Source organism: Myxine glutinosa, chromosome 7 (genome assembly GCF_964187855.1).
Source record: "Myxine glutinosa chromosome 7, kmMyxGlut1.1, whole genome shotgun sequence".
Lineage (NCBI taxonomy): Eukaryota > Metazoa > Chordata > Myxini > Myxiniformes > Myxinidae > Myxine > Myxine glutinosa.
Window position 1 is genome coordinate 64,363,128 of NC_136267.1, and position 25,604 is coordinate 64,388,731.

Here is a 25,604-nt window from a genome sequence, read left to right on the forward strand (position 1 = left end):
GGACCATGGGATCTCGGCCCGAGCAAACCCCCTCCCCTGAACCGAGTGCCGGACGGATCCAACTGCAGGAAACAAACCACCCGTGTTCATTGCTCGGCTTGGCGAAGCCGAGTTTTGAGCATGTAACGACGCACCGAGGCTCAGAATAATGGACGATGGTAGGGGTAGTGAAATTTGATCGGCAAAATTTGATGGGTAGATTGATTGGCATGATTGGTAAATTTGATTGGCGAAGATGATTGGCAGATGATTGGCAAATTTGATTGGCAGAAAATTGGATGGGCAAAATTAATAGTGGGAGATGCCCGATGGAGAAGGATGGTAAATCCACCATCCCTCACATACCCGGGCACATGAGCACTAGTTATGGGGTTTTGGCAGTGCAAGCTCGCCGAGGGAGGGTTTGGATAGCGGATTAGGGATCTAGAAAAATGACCATAGGTAACTGTAGAATTAAGTAGTGACATTGTACAAGTAGTAGGGGACGTAGAATAGGTTAGATGGATTATAACGACGAGGGAGCGCGATAGTATAAGGGGCGACTGGGAAGCGCGAGTTTCAGAAGGGCACCAGGTAGTTTAGAGGATGCAGTTGTGTTTGCTGGTGAGCATGTTGAAATGAGGAATTGAGGGGCAATGCTCGGGGAAGATGTGTGTGAGCGTGGGAAAATTTGGGTGCCTGAGGCAATGGTTTGAAGAGTTGAAAGTGTATGGAGCAGCGTATTGTGAAAAGTGTGAGGTGATTGTGAGTTGTATTGAGCGTGAAAGTGTATGGAGCAGTGTATGAGTGAATAATTGTGATTGTGCATTGTATTGAGTGAATGAAGAAGCCTGGGAGGAAGGAGGGTGCAGGTGGCACCAGGTGTGTGAGCACAGGTGTGCAAGTGAAGCACAGGTGTGCAGAGAATGGTTGGATGAAATGAATGGTTTGGGATACATGGAGTATAGAATGGATGGTGTGGAGTGAGTATGGTGGAAAACGTGGAGTGGAGTGGCTGGTGCGAAGGGAGTGGATGGGGAAGATGGACCCCCATCAAGAATACCCGGGGAGGGTAGTTTAAGAGTTAGGTAGAGGGTATAGGTAAATTGTGGTTAGATATTGGCAACACCAATCCCTGGTGTTGGGCTAGCGGCTAGGGTGCCGGCTTAGGATCCAAAGATCCTGGGTTCGAATCCCGGTCGATCGCTGAATTAACGCCAGGGGGGTTGACTCAGCCTGTCATCCTTCCGAGGTCGGCTAATTGAGTACCAGTTCACTGGTAATTTCCTGTTTGTCGTTAAAGGCGGCAAAAAGGGTTGGCGTCAGGAAGGGCATCCGGCCGTAAAACATTGCTTCAAATAGGGGACCGAAAAACAACAACAACCACGGTTCCCGAAAAAGGCCAACCCCCGCTTTGCGGGGAAAAATGGCCTCTAAAGGTGGTATATATATTGGCATCTGTGGTGCGTGTGGAAGAATGGTGTTTGGATGGGTGCATTAGTGACGTGGAAATGGCTGGGCGTGTGGCCTGTTAGAGGTATGGTTGGTTGAGCGCTCCGCCACTTTTAGTCCGTCGGCCAGGTGAGGCCGCAGGTAGGCTCTGGGAGCCAGTTAGAGTTCAATGGGGCCCGAGGATCCAGAGGAAGGACCCGGGTAGCCCAGTGCCAGAGAGGGCACTGAGGGGGTAAGCGCCAGGGAGGGCCTTCCCCAGGTAGATAGGTAGGGTGAGGAGCTAGGCAAGCTCGGATGGCAACTTCAGTGGCGGAGGCGCACAGGTAAGTAGACCTGTTAGGGGAGCCACATGACCCATTCCTGAAATTGTGCGAAGGCACAGGGAGTTGAATCGGGGAAGTGAGACCCCAAATTGGTGAGCACCACAGTTTGGTCAATGGGAATTGGTTTTTAGAACCGCATAGAGTAAGATGGCCAATGGTTTGGCAGGGAAAGACCCCGGGTAGTGTAAAGTGTGTTAATGGGATTTAGAGAGTAGTTAGGATTAAGAATCTCCTCGCACCATCTACACCCACTCACCTGAGGTGACAGAACTCCACGCCATGCCATGGTTGTTGTTTTTTTTGTTGTTGCAAATGTTTTTGGAAATGTGAGATGCATCATGACGTGGGTGAGACATTGTGCTGGTTGTTCCATCTCTTCCTCCTTAAGAGGAATTGATGAGGAATTGGATGATGGCAAATTTGGTTTAGAGGGATTGTAACGAATTTGGTATTAGGGGAGATATGGCGAAGACGAGACGATACTGACGAATTTGTAAATGATTTTGTAAATATGGGGTAAGGGCAAGGGTAGAGTAGGTGACAGGGGGGGTGACGTATGTTAGGGACCATCTTTCTCCGCCCGCTCTCCGTGCGCACCTTGCTCTGCATTACCTGTGTTGATGTGTACCCTTGCGCCCTTGCCCTTGCTGATTCTGCTTTGTCTTCCTCCACCCCCCACCCCCATGGACCGTGCTCTCTGGGCACTGAAGGAGAGCAGGCGGGAGCCGCAATTGTGTGCCCGAGCCCCCGCTGCCAGCTGCCTGAACCGATGCACCACTTATGGACCGCACGTCTTGCGACCATGCACCACCTTATGGACCACGGTACTGTGGCCGAGCACCACTTATGGACCCCACTTTTTGGGGGCATGGCCCCTCTGCTGGGACCGGCCACAATGGCCCAGGAAGATCTTGCTTGCGGACCACGGAGAGGTGGCCCCCTTTTTGCCGTACAGGTGGACCACCCATAGCTGGCCCCTGTGGGCCATAAATAAAATAGACACGTTTGTGCTTTTTTATTTATTATTGCAAATAGGCAGCAAGCCACAAATTGAGAACATCAAGAGACAACACCTGGAAGAGACAACGGCCAGCAGAGGGAGCAGCAGAGCAGAAAGAAGACCATCAGTTGTTTTATTGGTGCTTATTATTGGTGCTTTGGTGATTGCATGCTCGGGGATGCATTGCAGTAAAATTCTGTGTCCCTGGGCATGTGAGGTGGTGTATTGATGCAGTGCATGCTTTCTCCTCCCTCCCACAGGATTCTTCTTGTTTCCAAAAATGACAGGTCCTGGGTTGCGTTTTGTAAATAATGTAATAATGTCACTTGTAAATAATGCTCCCCACCGTAAGTGTATAGTTTGAGAATTAATTCCGCAATTCGGTTAATTGTGGGCGTGAATCTGTTAGGTAGGATGCAACGTAGTAGCGGGACATATTTAATTGTGTTTTAAAACTGTCGCACTCAGGGTCAGGTTAATAGTAGAGGGTATTACACCTGCGTGTCACACTAAGTTAAAGTTTTGTCGGCCCGAGCAGTGCCGTGAGGAATGAGGGTGCTGTGTTGCGGTTTTTAGAACCTTCACTTTGTAAATTTAGTATTAAATTTCCTTATAAATAAACCCCTGTGTACATTTCCCCTTAATTGGCTGTTAATTGAAATAATCGCACCTTAGTTAGTCCACATTGAAACACGTAGCAAATCATAGGCCCTTTCGTAGTTATATCATTATTCTGTGTTTCAGGTAAGGCCATGTTGCCCATAGTTGAATCTGCGTTGCATCAATCAAATAAGATAGGTCCCCTTTCGTTCTTTTCAAAAAGGGTGCGAGTGGTTTTCCATTCCCGCAAGCCGCCATTTCCATGTGCTCATCTCGGAGAAGAAGGGGGAGGAGCTACCACCTCACAGGCGTGGCCCCACCTCGTCACCAAAAGGTGGAGTCAGAGCCCTTAACCAACCAGGGCTCGGTGGGTTTGACTTGAGAGGGTGGAGAGAGAAACATCTAGCAGGTTCAAGAGGGTTCAACGGGGCTGGCCATATAACCCGTGCACGAAGCCCCCACCGCAGTTCTGTGGAGGGAGGCACTTGAGAGAGGTACGAGAGAGAGGAGAGACCTTCAGAGATGCGCGCGCAGATGAGAAAAGATATACGTCCTGCCGTGCAACAGATTGGCAAGCAGCTTTTGAGGCAGACGGAAGGGTGAGTCGGTACGAGAAAGACGAGTAAGGAGAAACGAGCGGCTGCAGAAAGCCCTGCCGTGTGAAGCCGAGTATGTGGAACCGCCGGCTGTTCGCTTCCGAAATGTGAACCTGGAGCGGACCTCTCTGCTGCGCATTTTGCCCGGACCTTCCTGCCCTGTGTCCCACCTGAACCTTCTCCTTCCAGCTATTCATTCCTGCCTGCAATTCCCCATTAGTGTACGTGAGTTTGGCTTGTTTTGTCTTGTCCCTGGGAATACGTTAAGCCTGTTTAGGAATTGCCCTGTGTCTTCTGTAAATTACTTTCGTTTCTTTGCTTCTCCTTTGGTTTCTTTGGTTGTGTAAATAATAGTAATAAATACCTATTCCTCCTTACTTTGGTTTCTTTCTCGTCCGATCGCTTTAGTGATTTCCACATTGAGTTCCTGTGGCGCGATTTTGGCCGAACTGCTTCGCAATCGGGTTTAGTCATTCTTAACGGCCCGCGCCGCAGTTCGCTTCGCTCGGCGCAATCCATCTATTATGCTGCGGGAGTATTTCCTTGCATACCGGAAGGCGCTGGTACTTAGGTCATAGGAAGGATAGGCCTAATACCCTATTCAGCGCTGACCGGGCGTGACATCATACCCCCAGGAACAGACAATGGCCAGCTTAACAAGACGAGGGGATTAAACCCCCCTCGGTAAGGGGTGTGCCGTCATCCGATTCCGTAACAATATATATATATATATATTGTTGCGGATCTGTCCCCGGCCTTCTCCCCTTATCAAGGGGGGATTAATCCCCTTGTCTTTACTAGCCTGGCGTGACCCAAGACCTATTACGTCCCTTCCGGACAGCACCAAATAGGGTTCCGGGACCAAATTCGCTCGTACCTAAGTACTAGCGCTGCCCTGGAAGCGAGGAAATAAGCCTCGCACGAACCACGTATGATGGTGATACGCCATGTGGTTTGCATACACGTGATCCGCGTGATTATAACTAATGGAACCCGATTCAAGCGGTCTTATTCATGCCACGCTTAGTCAATGGAGAAATCACAAAGACGGTCGAATAAGAAGAAAAGGAAGAACAAATAAGTTTCATTATTATTGCACGTATTTACAGCTCAGAACGAAGAGACACAGGGCAACTTAGACAGTCTTATGCTTAATACCCCAGGACAAACAGGACCATCTCACTCACACTCACATGGGGATTGCAGATGGGCAGGATGATGTTCTCCGGCGCCGCGGTTAGTCGTCCAGGATCGGCCCCGTCTCACTCTCCACGGTGCCCGGCACGTCCTGCGAAGATGGAGGTAGGCGAAGGCAGGAACTCCTATCGTGTCGCTCGAACAAACAGGTAATAATCTCGGGGCGAACGGTAGAGGGCGGACTTCGCGCGGCTGGCGGTTATTCAGCCGCGTTCACTCACTTTGGCTGAACCGCGTAGGCTATAACCGCCCTGGCTGCGCCCACGTATTCCTCATCACCAGGTTCATACAGCGCAAGTGATTCTCTTCAAGCGCGTCTCCTTTCTCCGAACTCAGAACTCCTCGACTCAACTTGACGAGCGCCTGCTTCTCCCTTCTCATAACTGAGGTGGGGGCTTCGCGCAATCGGTTTTATTGCCACGCCCTCAGCCCAATCGAATCTCTCATCCACGCCCTGTGATGCAGTGCTGCAGCCACTCGCTGTGAGCCCTGATTGGTGACTCATGCTTACCGTCCCCACTGCCGCTGCGCCAACCTCAACCCTCCTCCATCTCCGAGGCCTACCTCGTGTTAACTCGACTCGTGAGCAACCAATGCTTAACAAACTGGATCGAGCCTGTAAAGGTGGAATGGTTCTTAGAAGTAGGGCCTATCCTCCTGTCTTTACAACAACACAGGATTAACATTGGAAGGGGCTTACTCTCACATATACAAAGACATAACTATACTACAAATGAAGCTACATGTTGCTCATGTGACTAACTATGGGGGTCAAACCTTTTTTTTTTCTTTTTTTTTTGTATACAAGATCGAGGCTCGTGAAAGAGCGAACATTAATCACACAGAAAGACAAACCGACACATAAAACATATAACATCGGGAGCGGTAGACAAGATTGGGAGAGAGGAGGAAGGACACAAACACAACATTATTTTGAGAGCAGGGACCGAGAGACATGGAGACATCGAGAGATCTGTGAGAGGGAGAGGGCATTGCGGGGGGCATGGGAAGGGGGGGGGGGTGGGAGAGGTATAAGACATATGGACACTGCCAGGACTTCCAGGAAAGAAGTTGGAATTTCAAACAAGGTGGATCTGGGGTGAATTAGCGGGGGTAGAAAAGATCAAGGTTTTGGATGGGGGAAGATAAGAGATGGTGGTGAACAGCTGTTTTAAAGACCTGGAGGGACGAGTGGGATTGAAGGGAGTGAGGGAGTTTGTTCCAGAGGCGGGAGAAAAGAGGAATGAAAGAGTGAAGGTGAGCAGAGAGCCGAGATTTCGGCAGTTTAACCATCAGAGGGTTGCTGGCAGATCTTGTGCGACCTGTAGGAATATTTGGGGGACAGAGCACAGAGAGAGCTGGGGGTGCAAGGCCGGAGAGGAGTCGGTAGAAGACAGAAAGACCACCTACCTGCCTGCAGTGAGTGAGTGAAAGGCCCTTAGAGATAGCTTCATCGCGGGAGATTCCAATAATTCTGAAAGCTTTGGTTTCGACAGCGTGAAGCCAAGCTAAGTGTGAGGCAGGAGCACCGGCCCATAGGGGAGAACAGTATTCCATTGAGCTGCGGATGAAAGCCTTGTATGTGGTGAGGAGCTCAGGTGTGCCGAGGAAGGACTTCGCACGACGGAGGATGCCCAGTCGGCGACTGGCTTTGGAGGCCAGCTTGGAAATGTGGTTTTCCCAAGAAAGATCATGGCAGATAGTGAGACCCAAAAGCTTGAGCGACAGAACTTCTTGGAGAGGATTGTTGAGAAAGTAGATGGGAGGGTTGTCCAGTCGATCTTTTCGGAGAGACATAGTAAGAGTGTGAGATTTGTCAGGATTGAAAGACATGTTCCACTTGTTTGACCAGTCTGTGATTTTGTCCAAATTTAACCTTTATTGAGCTTTACTGTACCAATTTCAAAACCGCAGCAGTATATATATATATATATATATATATATATATATATATATATATATATATTGTTACGGTCCGCGGATAAGGATGTTGTTTGCCGAGCGGAGGCACCGCGACCTAACAGTTACCCCGATTAACCCGATTCCCTGAACGTTGGCCAGATCGCGCCACAGCTATTCAATGAGGGAAAAGACAAAGACGACACGGATGTGAAGAAGAGGAAGACGAAGACAAAAAGGTTTGAAATACGATTACTATTTATTACTATTTACAGGCTCAAAGAAACCAAGGAGAAGGAAAGATAATAAAATAATATACAGAAGATTTTAGAGACACAGTGAAAATTACTAGCTTATCTATGCAGTCTTAATTAATTACCCAGGGACAAAACAAACAGAACAACCTCACGTACACCAAAAGGATGGAAAGACAGGACTGGCGGGAGGTGGATGGCTGGAGGGAGGGGAAGATCCGGAGCTGGCTGGAGCTTGATCCCGCACGGGACGTCGGGCTGGACCTCGACGGCCGCCGATGCCACCGATCCTGTCGTGTGCGTGGGGTAACGGGTCGGAGCTGCTTGGTGGAGCCAAGCCAACGCTGCTGGTGGGGGGTCTGGCATGACGGGTTCTCTCTCCCTCTCTCACTAACTCCAGGACTCTTTCTCCCTTGTTTAGTCCAATCACTCCTCACCACCGACAACTCAACGCAACCACTGACCACCACTGACGACCAACCCCCGCTCTGACCAAAACCACACAACTCAGCTCCTTTTTCCAAAGCTCATCTTGCGCGCGCGCCTTTATAGCGCCTCCGGCGATTAAGCCGCCGGCCTTCAGGACACGCCCATCGGTGTGCTCACCTCGGCCCTGGTTGGTCGCGCGACCCTCTGGCTCCGCCCTTGATGACGACGGGCGGGCACGCCTTTCTTCCCCGACCTGAGCACATGTTCAATGGTGGTTTTGGAGCGAAAACAACCCACAGCTGTAACAAACTGGCAAACTGCCCAGTGCAGTTGGCAATGGAGACTTGGAGGGGATGTAGCTGGAAATTGAGGCTTGGCAATGGAAGTTTTGGGAGTGGGAATGGGGAATGAAAGGAATCTATCTATTTCACTTGGTGCAATGGAGTGTCATTTTAATGGAAGACAAGGCCTTACCCTAATACACAGAATAAAGAAATAAACTACTGAACAGGGATATTATAGTGTCCTTCAATGCATGCTTTATGGAATTAACTACCGGAACGCCCTTTGACCTTTATACACACTGGAGCAAGAAGGGGCAAGAATAAAGCAATAATAATAATACACACAATAAAAAAAACACAATCCTCATTTCCACAACAATATATATATATATATATATATATATATATATATATATATATATATATATATATAGTCACGTGAAAAAGTAAGTACACCCCATGTAAAGTTTTGACTTTTTCAACATATTTCAACATACAGTTATTTGATCTTCATTTCAACAATATTGATAGATAAAGGTGATATTATATAACAAATATCATGAAACATTTACATTTTGAAGTCCATTGTATAATTTAAATAAACATAAATGCAAATTTCGCATGTGGAAACAGTAAGTACACCCTTGGCTCCAATAGGTGGTATTTCCCCCTTTGGCAGAAACAACCTCAAGTAGGCGTTTCTTATAACTATCTACAAGTCTCTGACATCGACTGGGAGAAATTTTTTCCCACTCCTCCATGCAGAATTATTTCAGCTGTGTGATGTTTGAGGGGTTTCTTGCATGCAGAGCTCGTTTCAAATCCCCCACAACATCTTGATGGGATTTATATCCGGGCTTTGACTTGGCCATTCCAGAACCCTCCATTTCTTTCTCTTCAGCCATTCCTTTGTGGATTTACTGGTATGTTTAGGGTCATTGTCATGTTGCAAGGTCCACCTTCGGTTGAGCTTCAACTTTCCGACAGATGGCCTCACATTATCCTCAAGAACCCTCTGGTACAATGAAGAATTCATAGTGGATTCTATGATGGTGACCTACCCACGCCCTGATGCAGCAAAGCTGCCCCAAACCATAATATTTCCACCACCATTTTAAAATATTTCCATTTTCTAGCCTGGTGTTGGTTTAGCGGTTAGGGCGCCGGCTTGGGATCCTCGGATCCTGGGTTCGAATCCCGGTCAATCGCTAAATGAACACCAGGGGGGTTGACTCAGCCTGTCATCCTTCCGTGGTCGGCAAATTGAGTACCAGCTTGCTGGGATGAATGATCCCGGTGTGTACCCCGGTTTAGAATCGGTACACCGTATCACTGCGCATCGAAGAGGCGACTTAGTGTTGGCGCCAGGAAGGGCATCCGGCCATAAAAACATTGCCTCAAATAAGGAACCATGATTGTCATGGGGCCTGCAAGGCTAACCCCTGCTCTAGCGGGGAAAAATGGCCTTAAAACGATCATTCATTTTTCATTCATTCATTCATTCATTCACCATGCTTTACAGTTGGTATCAGGTTCTTGTGGTCAAATGCTGTCTTTGGTTTTCGCCAAACATGTCTTCTGGTACTGTGGCCAAATCGCTCCACTTTTGACTCATCTGTCCAGAGCACATTGTTGCAGAAGTGCTGGTCTTTGCCTAGGTGTTCATTGGCAAACTTTCGTCTTGCCCTGATGTTCTTTGTGGACAGCAAAGGTTTCCTCCTGGCACACCTCCCATGTAGATCAAATTTGTGCAGCCTCTTTCTAATGGTAGACTCGTGCACTTTGACCTCAACAGTGGCAAGAGCTACCTGTCTTTCCCGTAATGACATTCTGGGGTTCTTAGAGACTTCTTTCAGCATCTTGCGGTCTGCTCTCGGGCTGAACTTTCTGGGGTGGCCTGGCCTGAACAAGTTGCCAGTTGTTTGGAATCTTCTCCACTTGTAGATGATCTTCCGGACAGTCGAATGATTGATTTCAAATTGTTTGGAGATCTTTTAAAATCCCTTCCCAGTCTTGAAGGCATCGATAACCTTCTTTCTGAAGGCCTCAGAAAGTTCTTTTGATCTAGGCATAGTGACTCCGCACACTTCAACAACAAAGAGCAAACCAAACGAAATGTCTGAGGTTTAAATAAGACATGTTCCTCCAAGATCCTCTCTAACGATGTTCTAATGATTTGCACCTGAGCTGGTGCACCTGATTCTATTTTTAGGTATTTGAAGTAGTGATAAATTTAGGGGTGTACTTACTTTTTGCACATGCGAAATTTGCATTTGTGTTTATTTAAATTATACAATGGACTACAAAATGTCAATGTTTCATGATATTTGTTATATTATATCACCTTTATCTATCAATATTGTTGAAATGAAGATCAAATAGCTGTCTGTTGAAATATGTTGAAAAAGTCAAAACTTTACATGGGGTGTACTTAATTTTTCACGTGACTGTATATATATATATATATATATATATATATATATATATATATATATATATATATATATATATATATATATATATAATCGTTAGATTAAATAAGACGCGGACGTAGCTTCAGGACGTCGATCTTTAATTGTCGACAAGCTTTCGACCAACAAAGGTCTTCTTCTGAGTCAGCCCCAAGTTCAACGGAAGACCGTAATTCAGACCGTAACACTTCCGTTGAACTTGGGGCTGACTCAGAAGAAGACCTTTGTTGGTCGAAAGCTTGTCGACAATTAAAGATCGACGTCCTGAAGCTACGTCCGCGTCTTATTTAATCTAACGATTATATATTCAATACAAATGAGACGCCCTGCTCGTACTTTGGAGTTTCTACTATTTCTTACAGTTATATATACTAGGGCATGCCCGTACTATATATATGCCCGTACTATATATCTATCTAAAATTATATCCCCCCCCTCTATTTACATGAAATGGTTTGGTCCATTCGCAACGCCAAAGCGAACGGCGAACGGCTTGCGAGTACAGTGACAATCCCCCCCCTCTATTTACATGAATGGTTTGGTCCATTCGCAACGACCACAGAACCCCCCCCTCTATTTACATGCAATGGTTTGGTCCAAAGCGAACGGCTTCCGGAGTTTGGTAAAGAAATCGCCATCGCGTACACAAACGCGCAGGAAAGCGAATGAATCGCAAATTCGTTTTTATTAGTTGTAAAACATAATGCCCAATTATTCAATTATCGCCAACGTATTTTGGCTGTTTGCAATTTAATCGCAAGGAAAAGTAGAAAGAGAAGAGGGGAAAAAAGAAAAGCCTTCCCTTGCTGCAAACAGCTGCTGCAAACAACAACAACATGGAAGGCTGCACTGTCCGGAAGTTGGCATATCGCAGTTACGATTATTTTAGTGTTAATGGCCAATTATTCAATTAGCGCCAACGTATTTTGGCTGTTTGCAATTTAATCGCAAGGAAAAGTAGAAAGAGAAGAGGGAAAAAAACGAAAACCCTTGCATTAACGCATTAACGCTTGCATTGCATTAACGGTTCGGCACACGTGATAGCTCGCTGCTCTCTGATTGGTTGAAGCGTTTTTTGGACATATCTCGGTAAGTAATTGTCCGATTAATATGAAACCTTGAAAAGGCACATCCTCGGGTCCCCAGCAATATACCTGGCAAGTTTCAAGTATATCGGACCCGTGGTTGTCGAGAAACAGCGGTCACAGACAAACAAACACACAGACAGACACACACACACACAGAGATTACTGGAATTATAGATAGATATATATATATATATATATATATATATATATATATATATATATATATATATATATATATATATGTATATATATATATATATATATATATATGTATATATATATATATATATATATGTGTGTGTGTGTGTGTCTGTGTGTGCTGTATATACATTTAATAAACAGGAATAAATTTTCTGACAACCTGGGACTCAAAAGTCTTCGGGATATCCTCAGAGATTTCTCACGCTAACACTACAAGCTTTATTTTGGGCGATGACGTACATGCCTGCTCGACCCCGTATGTGAGTGTATGTATGTGTATGTGTGTGTTCGTGTCTGTGGCAGTGCATTGGAGATGAAGTCATCTAGAAATTTAATAAACAGGAATATGTATATATATATTTGAATATTGAAAAATGAAATAGTTTGCATATCATGAACTATGGACTATTTATTGTATCTCATGCGTAATACTTTTTGTATGCTGCTGGTATTAAAGGAACAATGGGCCCATTATGCTGTAGTTAGGTTAACAATCACTCGTTTCTAGAATTGTGAAGTTTCGAAGAACCAAATATAGGAATAACTAGTGTTTGTGGAGGTATAAACCAGTGATTATCGCTCCTCATTGTTGTGGGCATTGCATGTGCCATTGTTGCATTGCGATGATATCTGCTAAAAATAATTCTTTAAAAAAGACGACAAAGAGAAAGTAATCAAATGGTTTAACATGACATGAACGTGACACTATCACATCGCCCACACACTCGGTTTGAGGGGCTGGGATGGAATGGGTTCACATTTCATGGCATATTGGTATTATGGAGCGCCAATTCAGACCGAGCCGAAAGTCAGGGTGTATCTGAATAAGGGATTGGTCTAGTTCATTCTGCTGCTGGAGAGTGCAGATTAATCGGGATGACTTGCTTGCTCAGCCATTATAAGGCTCGCCTGGAAAAGCGGCACATGATGGTTGATGGGGTAGTGTTGTGCTCTTCGGTCTGCCACGTGTTTTTCACCAATCATGGCACGAGCTATCATCGCAGTGTCTCCGCCCAAAACCCGTCACGCCAGTGGAGATGCGCCCACGTGATTGGGATCGACGAATGAAAACTGGCAGAGGCACGACGACCACCTGTCAGCAACTAAAAGAGGAAGCAGAGCGTAATGAACGGATGATGGATGAGTTCCCATGGGAGTCGGCCTTTTTAATCTCTCCGCCGTCCCCTCCCTGCTAGCCGGCGCTCCTCCGCCTCCCTCACACCGTAACCCCTCCCGCCTGGCTGGGAGCTACGATGGGACGGCATGATAGCATCCTGGAAAAGCGCGGGCTCGGAGCGGTCAGAGTGCAGAGCATCGTGCAAAGCGGTCGCGGGTTCAGTGATGATGCAGCGACCGCTCGGCGCGGCGTTTAGCATCGACGCGCTCATCGGAAACTCAACGCCGGCACAGCCGCCCTCCTCACGACCCTTTTTATATGCAGGATATCCCGTGTTCCTGCCCTACCGACCAGTGGTCATCCCCACGCCGGCACTGCCGCACGCTGCCACGCTGCCTGCTGTGCCCGCGCTCAACCCACTGCCTCTGCCAAGCAGTTTCTATGCGTCGCTGCCACAGGGAATCCCTGCCGTGAGTCCACTCTCGGCGCTCCCAGGCTCCGATGATTGCTCAAAAAGCTTCGCCGAAGACCTGGGCGCAAAGCTTCCGCCGGCTTTGGTCTCGCAGTTCTGTGGCCGACGAGACGTAATCGACAGCGAGCGTACGCCGACACCTGGCTCAGGCAGGGAGCGTCCTCTGAGCTTCCTGTGCCGAGATCCACTACAAGACCCTATGGGTAAATATGGGATAAATAGTGGATGGGCACAAGGAAGCTTTTAGGGTTTCCCATGCTAATGAATTATTCCAAAGAGTATTTTCGCTTATGTTCCAAAAACGATTTAACAAGCTTACTTTGTGTTTGGCGATTAAGTACATTATTCTAGGAAAGAGACTTGTGTGCGCAATTATTGAAGTGCCATGGATTAAAAAAAAGTCATATATTACGTGTGTGTGTGTGTGTGTGTGTGTGTGTGTGTGTGTGTGTGTGTGTGTGTGTGTGTGTGTGTGTGTGTGTGTGTGTGTGTGTGTGTGTGTGTGTGTGTGTGTGTGTGTGTGTGTGTGTGTGTGTGTGTGTGTGTGTGTGTGTGTGTGTGTGTTGGGTTCCCAAGAACAGTTATCACCTTCAATCATTAACAATAGCTTCCCCAAAAGTTATGGTGATGCAAAACACATCAAAGGTGATCAGAAATTTAAATTTGGACAGTAGAGATAGGACATAATGTAATGGCAATACATCGGATTGAAGTTTTAGGGACACCGGGGGGCTTGAATGTGCGAACAGGGAGTGCAGGCAGGGGGGACTCGCACTTGCCTCAGTCCGACTCGCGTTGATTGATATATTGTCCGGTGCTGCAGTGTTATCTGGTACACCAGTTGTTGCTGATAAACTCGTGGTGTCCGTCTTGCACGGAGAGCACGGGTCTCTCTAACCATCCCGGCCGTGCGTGCAGTCGGCGTTACGTACGCAGATGAGGAGCAGAACACGGAGAGACTCTGCAAGGACGACGACTCATCGCAGGAGAGCGAGGGTGGTGATTCTCCTCAAGGGCTGGCCTTTCCACGAGACGAGCCTCGCTCCAGCTCTCCGATCCTGTGCCCTGAATCACGGCGAGACCCCTTTCAGAGGTCCCTTCCTGACGGGCCCGATACCTGCACGGCCGGGGCAGCTCCGAATATCACCTCGAGCGCCGGCGGTGTTGGCGGGGTCCCGTGCGGGGCGGGCGGGAAAAGTAGACGCCGACGTACGGCATTCACGAGTGAGCAGCTCCTAGAACTGGAGAAAGAGTTCCACTGCAAGAAATACCTGTCGCTCACAGAGCGCTCGCACATTGCCCATGCGCTCCGCCTGAGCGAAGTTCAGGTCAAAATCTGGTTTCAGAACCGACGTGCCAAGTGGAAACGTGTAAAGGCCGGGAATGTCAACGCACGCGCAGGCGAGCCGGCTCGCAACCCGAAGCTGGTAGTCCCAATACCGGTGCACGTGACTCGCTTTGCCGTACGCGGCCAACATCAGGGGGAACACGGATCGCGGCCGTAGGTGCACCACACTCGTGGGCATAGGCACCTGCAAGGCCAGAAGGTGCTCGCAATAATCATGCAGGTTATTTGTGCGTGTATCGTCTCCTTCGGGTGCAGAAGTGGTATAGGAACTCGGTGCTTATGGTAGTAACAAAGGACGAGCTCGTGAAGATCCCGCGCCATTTTTGCGATTTGGTCTGTTTTTTTACAAACCTGCTGGATTTTCGCCACTTCTTCTTTAAGCATGGCGTAATGCACGGACTCGTAGTCTCGCCACAATGAAGACCTCATGAGACTGCACCCAATGAGCCTTCCCACCGCAGACGAGAGGCGGGCCCGATGAAAAGACTAGCTCAATTTTGTAGACCTATTGTAACATAAACAATTTATTTATGATCCGACTGACTTACCTCGCTCTGTTTATACCATGTACATTCGCTATCGTATATATCTTTGATTTTATTGATCCAGAATGCATGTACCGTGAATTTTGTGCCGTATCAGTGAAAATTGTTCAGCTACATATGAGCAAAAAAAATTATACGTGCAAGTAAACCTAATGGCCGGTTAAATATTCATGTCGAACAAAGATCTCATTTTCCTTTTCAAGCGTGTTTTTAGGACTCCATTGACTATATCATTTGCTCGTGTACTTGGTATTGCTGTTCATATTTTCTGTGGAACTCCAGCATTTGGTTTGCTATGAAATGGCATCGCACCTTTCGATTAGTGGTTTGAAATGTGTACACAATGTATACACATGTACGTAAATTGAGGATTGCAATAAATTATGTTTTTCTTAGTTTCATGGGAGGCAAAACCACCAATTGTATTGATTTTTCTTATTTAATTTCATTGACAAACGATATTGACAATTCATATTTTTGGAAAGAATCGTTTCGTTGAGCATTTGTGTTTTTGCCTCATGATGCTCATTCACGAGGAATGTGTATTTTTTGGATATTTCCAATATATACGAAGTCCAATTTTCTTGCATCCAATCTGATAAAACCAAAAAAATAGAATTTTTCATGCCATGATATGAAATTCGGTAATTGCACTTGTACGGCCTTTAAAGTACAATCAATCACTCTAAAATATATCTTAACAAGAGCAGGCTTCTACGAGTAAGATATACTTCGACCAGTTTGCAAATCGGCATCAAGTGCATTGTACGACGCAACATCGCTCTCTCAAGAAAAATGAATGCACCTTTACATCTTTCGAAACGATTACTCACCTTGAAGACAATACAAATGCTTATTCGTAAATGGCCATGGTGACAATATCATTGAAATAACTATTATGCATGGTGGTCCCTCATTATTTTACACAGTGATTTGGCCTAAGCTCACGATTACATCATTGCCAACTACCTCCGGTGAACTCAGCTGCAACACTTTGCAGACGACAATTCATCCAGGTGGAAATCACCGTGAAAATGGCATCCAATCGGTGTTATAATATACGTGGTATATCTTCATAAATCTCCACGTGCGCTGAATAAAATAAGGATTTATAGTTGTGACAAAATGGTAAAATACACAGGGATTTAAAACAGCAAGTTTACTCTTATACCAAGTCGGAATTTTAATATAAAGCTTCTAGATATCTATTTTGAAAAATCTACAGATACTCAGAGTCCGCTTGCATGACTCGTATGTGCTTCAACCTCAGTTCCACCTGTATATGCATTTGCAACAGCTGAAATGACTCTCCTCTGACGTATATTTGCCTTTATATTGAATTCGTTTGCAAGGCATTGCACCCGTGCCCCTTTATATTGAATTCTGGAGGTCTATAAGGTGTTAACGAGCATTGTCATAAAGTTTTGTAGCAGAAAAAGGTATATACATACATACATACATATGTACATATATATATATATATATATATATATATATATATATATATATATATATATATATATACACACATACATATACATACATACATAGACAGACATATATATATAGATATATATATATATATATATATATATATATATATATATATATATTATGTATACACACATACATATACATACATATACACATAGACAGACATATATATAGATATATATATATATATATATATATATATATATATTATATAATATATATATATATAGTTATAGACATTATATATATATATATATATATATACATATATATATATATATACATACATACATATATACATACATATATACATACATATATACATACATATATACATACATATATACATACATATATACATACATATATATATATATATATATATATATATATATATATATATATATATATATATATATACATACATACATATATATTGGAAGCAACATGTGGACAATAATTGTAAGATGCAAGCATGGCTGATAACGGGAGATTTTTACCTCGATATGGGGACTCCTTAGGTCAAGATTGTTTGTCCAGAAACGTCAGCGCTCGGGGCGGGACGCGGCCGCCGTCGGGGCTGCAGGTGCCACATCAGGGCCCATCATTAGCCACTCTAATTTTATTTGATCTGCCACGTCGGAGCAATGTACACGGCCGCGTGCACGCACGCCCGGGTCCGAGCGCAATACAAACAAGCGGCGAGTGTAATCAGCACGGCCGCGTTAATTTGCCCGCCTAATGAGTCAAATCATCGCCAAGATCAGGGCGCGATGGCTCTTCCTGCGCCTGTAATCAAGGCGAGGTGTCGGAGGCTCGGTGATTAATGGGGCCCGGGGGGAGGTGGCGCCGATCCGAGCAGCGAGAGCAAGAGCGGCCCGGCCGTCATTAAACGGGACACATGCCGTGATGTATAGTGACCGAACCCAGAATCCGAGTGCTTTAATTCGCCCTTCAATTGATTCTAATTGTGTGTCCTCATCGGCCAAATGACGGCGCTGTGCTCACTAATTAAGACCTGCCTTTTCATCACACGTTTGGCCGCCTCATCCTCACTTCACGCTCGTATGAATAAAAACCCTCAAGTCGAAGCATTTTCTCCGATGATTTCCAGAAGCCGATTCATCGCTGCCGGCGATTGTTGTGACAATAGGAGGACTCGCGGGTGTCGTGGGCGAAGCACAAACTTTGTGTCGCTCGATGCGGTTAAAAAAGTCCAAATATGTGCGAGACGACATCGCTTATCCTTTGAGGTCCGACATGCTGTAATCCCCCGAAACAGTGCATTAGGCCGATGGATGTCGCTGTTATTCATTAAAACTGTCACTCACATTTAGAGCGAATCGATGGCGGCACCGCTGTCTTTGTGCGCTCCCGGCGCGCTGCTTCCAATTATCTGCTTTAAGCTCAGTTAACGGACTCGCCTGGTCGCACGGTAACTATGCAATAACTACCATATGACCAACTTTTTGCTTCAATAGTCTAATTTCATACGGGCGTAGAGACCTAAGTAGTTTGACTTTACAAATTGACCGAAGCTTTAGTTCGTGATTCCCATTTAGTACACGTAGGCCTCTGATTCATTGATGTAGGCCTGCGATTATTGATGTAGGCCTGCGATTATAAATTGATGTAGGCCTGCGATTATTGATGTAGGCCTGCGATTATAAATTGATGTAGGCCTGCGATTATTGATGGCCTCCGATTTTTTGATGTAGGCCTGCGATTATTGATGTAGGCCTCCGATTATTGATGTAGGCCTCTGATTTTATTGATGTAGGCCTGCGATTATTGATGTCGCCCTGGGATTATTGATGTAGGCCTCCGATTATTGATGTAGGCCTGCGATTATTGATGTAGGCCTCCGATTATTGATGTAGGCCTCTGATTATTGATGTAGGCCTCCGATTATTGATGTCGGCCTGGGATTATTGATGTAGGCCTCTGATTTATTGATGTAGGCCTGCGATTATTGATGTAGGCCTGCGATTATTGATGTAGGCCTCCGATTATTGATGTAGGCCTGCGATTATTGATGTAGGCCTCCGATTATTGATGTAGGCCTGCGATTATTGATGTAGGCCTCCGATTAATTGATGTAGGCCTCTCATTATTGATGTAGGCCTGCGATTATTGATGTAGGCCTCTGATTATTGATGTAGGCCTCTGATTATTGATGTAGGCCTGCGATTATTGATGTAGGCCTCCGATTATTGATGTAGGCCTGCGATTATTGATGTAGGCCTGCGATTATTGATGTAGGCCTCCGATTATTGATGTAGGCCTGCGATTATTGATGTAGGCCTGCGATTATTGATGTATGCCTGCGATTATTGATTTAGGCCTGTGATTATTGATGTAGGCCTGCGATTATTGATGTAGGCCTGCGATTATTGATGTAGGCCTGCGATTATTGATGTAGGCCTGCGATTATTGATGTAGGCCTGCGATTTTTGATGTAGGCCTGCGATTATTGATGTAGGCCTGCGATTATTGATGTAGGCCTGCGATTATTGATGTAGGCCTGCGATTATTGATGTAGGCCTGCGATTATTGATGTAGGCCTGCGATTATTGATGTAGGCCTCCGATTATATTGATGTAGGCCTCCAATTATTGATGTAGGCCTCCGATTATATTGATGTAGGCCTACGGTTATTGATGTAGGCCAACGATTATAATTTATGTAGGCCTCCGATTATATTGATGTAGGCCTGCGATTATTGATGTAGGCCTACGATTATTATTGATGTAGGCCTACAATTATTATTGATGTAGGCCTACACTTATTGATGTCAGCCTACGTACTAATAGGCGCTTGGGATGGAACGCCTCTCGTTTGCACTTTTTAATCGACGATTTCATGATTTGCTTCCCGCAAGAAGGGGGTTAATCCCCACAAATCCTGCGGCACTGCTCTGGGTTATATGCGTGTCGCACTTTCCGCTGCATATCCTTCAGGCAGAGTGTTGGACTCGAGGTTATGGTTGTTATCTCGGAAGTTTTCATGTATCACTGCAGAAACCACAATTAAATATCCAGAGAATATTTGCGTTGGAGGGTGATCTTGTTTTAATGCGCATTTGTTTTATTTTCATTTCTAATCCTTATCCAAGCTCTGGAACCCAAATACGTGCAATAAAGTTTTGCAATTTCGTTAAAAATCTAATGTTAAAAATTGTTGTTTTTCAACATAACATTTTCATCAAAATTCCGCCTGGAGCTTTGTAATCTCAGTACATTGAATAATTTGTACATAAACACCAACTCACAGAAAAAAACAAAAAAAAACAATCTGCTGCAAAAATATCAAAGCCATGAGAGCAATTTAGTAATTACGGAGGTAACAACATAGATTCCATATTGGAACTTTAAAAAATTTAAGTCACTCATGGGTCAGATTTTCTCAACTACTGGAAAATTGAGAATCCAAACACATCAAATGTTGCATGCGCAAACTTTTCTGAACGACGAGACTTCCAGCATATTTAGGAGAACATTTCAGCATTTATTATGAGTATCTTTGGAGAAGATTGTTTTTATCCGTTCTTAACAATGTTTATCCGTTTTTAGCCGTTCTATAACCTATATATATATATATATATATATATATATATATATATATATATATATATATATATATATATATATATATATATATATACATATCGTGTTCAGTCCCTCTTTCCTTCCTGGAGACCCACCCCAATCACTTTAGACTTGTAAATGGGAAAGCTGCAAAACTTTACATCGATTCCTAAAAAATATTTATTTCCATTATTTTTGTTGGATATATATACCTGCAGATATTTTCCTCCACATTATATTATGTATAATGACGTTTGTTAAGCATGAAAGAATTCCACTTGTTTTGCTCTATAGCTCCGCAATTAAAAACACTTCCACCTCCTCCAGGGAATTTGGCCAAAAATTCGCGGCCATGTTTTACATCCACGCAGTCTCGCTACACAAACTACCTCTCATCAAATCGGCCAGAAACATTCGGATCTTTTTTTGTGATCTTCCCGAATAATTACCATTTTGCATTTCAAACAAGCATTATGCAAACGGTCCCTCGATCACGTGGTCACACCTGCCTTAGGGGGGTCAACTTTTTTTGTGCGCTGAGCGTTTCCAAGAAGAAATCACCGAGATCGAGCGACCATCTGCTTAACGCGGCCAGCGGTCAGTTTTAAACGGCCATCATCATGTTCACGGATCATTAACGCCGTCGGCTGTCCTGGTGTTCTCCGGGGACAACGAAGGATGCCATATATTATACACTGTAATTCTGAAATGATACATCTTCGACGATTCACTCTCCCATCATGGCGGCTCGGATTTGAAAGTTGCCATTTCTGCAACAGTTAAACAATAACTAATTTGTTGCGCAGCTGATGCACCACAACATAAATGTACAGGTAGCTATAGGACCCACTTGTTTAGGTCTTTATAAAGGATTTTTCCTGTTTGATTAAAAAGTATGCAATGCTTGTTATTCAGCGTTGAAGTTAATAAAAAATACCATATATAATGCTAATTCCTCGTTTACTATGGTCTTAACCCATTATATCACATACATACTACATAACTTGCTTATATCACCAACACTGGAAATCTCCATAGTACTTAATATCGAATTTCCATTTAATCTACTGGTAGGATCAATAAAGGTTTGGTCATTGCATCAGCACAAGGGTTACTCTCTTGTGAAAGGTATCAGTTCAATAATTTAAGTTCACGTGACTGTGTATGAAAGAGCTAAATTTGCATTACCTGCGATTTGATGCTCAGCGATGCAATGCACCTGATGATACCGCACCAGTTTTTAATCAGATTCAATTTGTTTCCAAAATTCTTGAAATAATGTCATAAAACAATAACAACAAAACGTTTTAAATATATATATTTGGCCATTCAAACTATAAATATCATCTCAATATATACTTCACCCTTTTCTGGATAACTTGCGGTTGTAATTAAATTAGGTTTTATCACATGCAGCATATTCATGAAACAAGCAATGAAGAAATGTTAAATCAATATGTTAAATTCCTCTTGGACTCGACACATTGTGACTGGAACGCTCAGCTCGCTCACACCCGTCCACATCACTGTAATAATTACGGCAATTAAAGTATGAAATTTGAATGGCTTAGAAAAATAAAACAACTTACTTGAGTGTTTGTGTGTGACAATATCGCATGTTCACATTATTTATATATATATATCAAAACTCCTATATCCGATACACTCATTTGTAGTATGGATATATGTACCTGTATGTATATAGATATATATATATATATATAGATATAGATATAGATAGAGATATATATGTGTGTGTCTGTATATTTATATTTGTGTGTGTCTGTGTCTATATATGTGAGCTGCATATTATACAGACTTGGCATTTAATATGGAATATTTTTTTTGTGGGGGTGAACTTACTTTTCAAGATGTCTTAGAACCAAAAGTTCATTGGAATTATGTTGAAATTATTCTAGATTTTGTTAATGTGACCTTTAAAAGAAACAAAAAAAACATTTGACATTTCGAAACAAATAAATTGATCCTTGAAAGTGATGAAAACTGATATCGAACTCAATTCATGGACAGTACTGTGTTAAACTTCTGTACGTTTTCCAGAAGTATCTCTTTATTTTGCACATTAGCCAAAAAATATTTTAACAAAAACAAAAGTTAAATTACGACTGGGATTACGGACAGTAAAATTACAGTTCAGTACTTCATGTAACCCCCACGAGCATTCAGGAGAGCACGTACACGTTGAGGCATGCTGTTCACGAGATTTGCCAAGGTTTGGACAGGAATCACTTGCCATGCAGTGACAATAGCGTGCTGCAATTCACGCACAGAGGTCAGATGCTGGTCCAAGTGCTCGATTTGACACGTTAATTCTGCCCACAAGTTCTCTATCGGATTCATATCCGGGGACATGGCAGGCCACTCCATATGCTCTACACCACAGTCAGCAAGAAAGTGTTGGATCATGCGAGCACGATGAGGCCGTGCATTGTCACCTTGGAAGACAAATTTCCTCGAAAGGCTGCACGAGCAAATGGAAGCAATGTTTCTTCCAGAATGGCCTGTAATTGAACTGGTTCAGATTTCCATTCAGAACAACCAGGTCAGTTTTGCCCTTTGCATGAAAAGCAGCCCAAACGGTCACCCACCACCTCCAGCTTGGACTCTTGGCACTATACAATCTTTGTTGTAGGCTTCATGCACTTGTCTGCGCACTCGGATGTGGACATCTTGACGATAGACCAGAAATCTAGACTCGTCACTGAAGATCACGTGATTCCAGTGTCCTGGCTGCCATTGACGGTGGGTGCTCTCTGGCCCACTGCAATCGGCGCTGGCAGTGTTGTCTGGTCCGGCGTGGCTTTCTCAGGGGACACCTGGCACGATATGGCACGCTGCTTGAACCAGTCGTTGGTTGACTAGCCTTCTGGATACAGGCACATTTGTCAGTTGCTGCCACTCAGCCCTAAGCTGATTAGCTGACTTGGTACGGCCATTGCGGACTAACCGGTGCAGCTGGCGATCATCCCTCCTTGTGGTTCTGTGTGGACGTCCTGGCCTCGTTATTGGAGTGGGGACACCCCTCTGATCATTTCGTTTCAGGATCTTTGACACCTGACCTTGAGTGATGCCATACTGCCGAGCAATAGCACGCTGTTTCATGCCATAATTTCGTAAAGCCACCACTCCATGACAAACAGCATTGTCGAATTGACGGACCATCTCCAGAGGAAGCGGCAATAACTTTTGGAGATGTGCAGCAGTTGTTTTCCACTAATACAGAACGCAACAACCCTTGTATTCCCGACTGTGAAGTCAATCATAAAATGCACCTGTCCGTACATTTTGCCATGCCACCTGTAATATAATCCTGTTGTTGACTTCTTGCTGCGACAGACAATCAGTGACATGGTTCTTTTAACAAATAAATCACCAAAGTGTAAATGAAACTCACCAGATTGATATACTGAGTTAAGAAAGTAAACCCGTCAAGAAAAAAAAAAATTCCATATTAAATGCCGTCTATATATATATATATATATATATATATATATATATATATATATACACATATATATATATACAGTGTGTGATAGTGTGAGCGAGCTGTGTATATATATATTCGCCTTTTGTGTGGAATGGAAAAAAGTTGGCTGACATCAAGGTACTTGGCAAAATATGTGTCATTTGGGTTTGTCCACAACACCCAAGCAAATGCACACACACACACACATTACAAATCCAGTGACTTAATGAAACACATTAATATAAATAGATACAATGGGTTATTAGACACGATGAATGATAAATACACTCGAGAAGCAAGATATGCTCCATTTGGAGGCTCCTGCTCTATGACCTGTCTCTTTGATTTGATATTTCTTCAGGAAGTTGGACTTATAATTTAGCATTGCTGTGCAAGTAGGGGGCATTGCGTCGAGGAGCACACTTTGCAAACTATGGTGATAAGCTGGCTGTCCTATTTCCATTGCATTTGTTGTAACTGAGCGTCCTACGGTATCTTTGGAAAAGAGTACTGTACATAATATTATTTGTGTGCCATATCTTAGCGAAATTTCCTGTTTAGAGTTTGCTTTATAATTTGCACTCCCTAAATAGGTGTGAAACAAGTATGATAGAATACAATTTTATTTTTATAATTTTATTTTTACAATTTTATTTTTACAAATTTTTTTTTACAATTGTATTTTTACAATTTTATTTTTACAATTTTATTTTTACAATTGTATTTTTACAATTTTATTTTTACAATTTTATTTTTACAATTTTATTTTTACAATTTTATTTTCACAATTTTGTTTTTACAATTTTATTTTTACAATTGTATTTTTACAATTTTATTTTTACAATTTTATTTTTACAAATTTTTTTTTACAATTGTATTTTTACAATTTTATTTTTACAATTTTATTTTTACAATTGTATTTTTACAATTTTATTTTTACAATTGTATTTTTACAATTTTATTTTTACAATTTTATTTTTACAATTTTATTTTTACAATTTTATTTTCACAATTTTGTTTTTACAATTTTATTTTTACAATTGTATTTTTACAATTTTATTTTTACAATTTTATTTTTACAAATTTTTTTTTACAATTGTATTTTTACAATTTTATTTTTACAATTGTATTTTTACAATTTTATTTTTACAATTTTATTTTTACAATTGTATTTTTACAATTTTATTTTTACAATTTTATTTTTACAATTGTATTTTTACAATATTATTTTTACAATGCTCTGCAAAGTTTATTTTTTTCCCTAAAACGAACCACTTGTCGCACGCCAGATTCCCAGTTTCCATAATTCTCCCCAGCGAATCTTCTCCCTCATCTCAACCCCGCGCATCTTTCCCATTGCGTTGAATTACATTTCGTCGTCCGCATTGAAAGTCTCGTAAGACATGAAAATGTTGATTCCCATTGGCCAGAAGGACGCCACAATTAGAGGCTCCCACACTTAGTTGAACGATCGTGTAACTCAGGACGGAATTACACAAACCATCGGCTGTCTTGGAGCCGGTGAAGGCAAGAATCAAAAGCGCTTTCCTTCCGATCCCCGGGTGTGAAAGATAGATCATTAGTGTTGCCCTCCGGCCTCACGCACGTCCCTCTCCCCCGTCCCCTTACCCACCCCCCCGTCCCCTTACCCACCCCCCTGAATTGCTCGCTTGCCGGGTGTCTTTTTATCCATCATTATAATTTCACACTTAGAACCCTTCCTTCATTTCCATGTAATCCAAAGCTGGATTAAAGCAGTATTTTTTTTTTTTTGCTCGACT

At 43.5% G+C, this 25,604-nt stretch overlaps 1 protein-coding gene across 1 annotated transcript; it reads left to right on the forward strand.

The window, feature by feature from the left end:
• Positions 1–12,930: 12,930 nt before the first annotated feature.
• LOC137430558 (homeobox protein GBX-2-like) lies at positions 12,931–14,995 on the forward strand. The gene is made up of 2 exons (XM_068121375.2): positions 12,931–13,565; positions 14,281–14,995. Exons 1-2 carry the CDS (start codon positions 13,037–13,039, stop codon positions 14,865–14,867), a joined length of 1,116 nt encoding a protein of 371 aa, XP_067977476.2. The 5' UTR covers positions 12,931–13,036; the 3' UTR covers positions 14,868–14,995.
• The last annotated feature ends 10,609 nt before the right edge of the window (positions 14,996–25,604 follow it).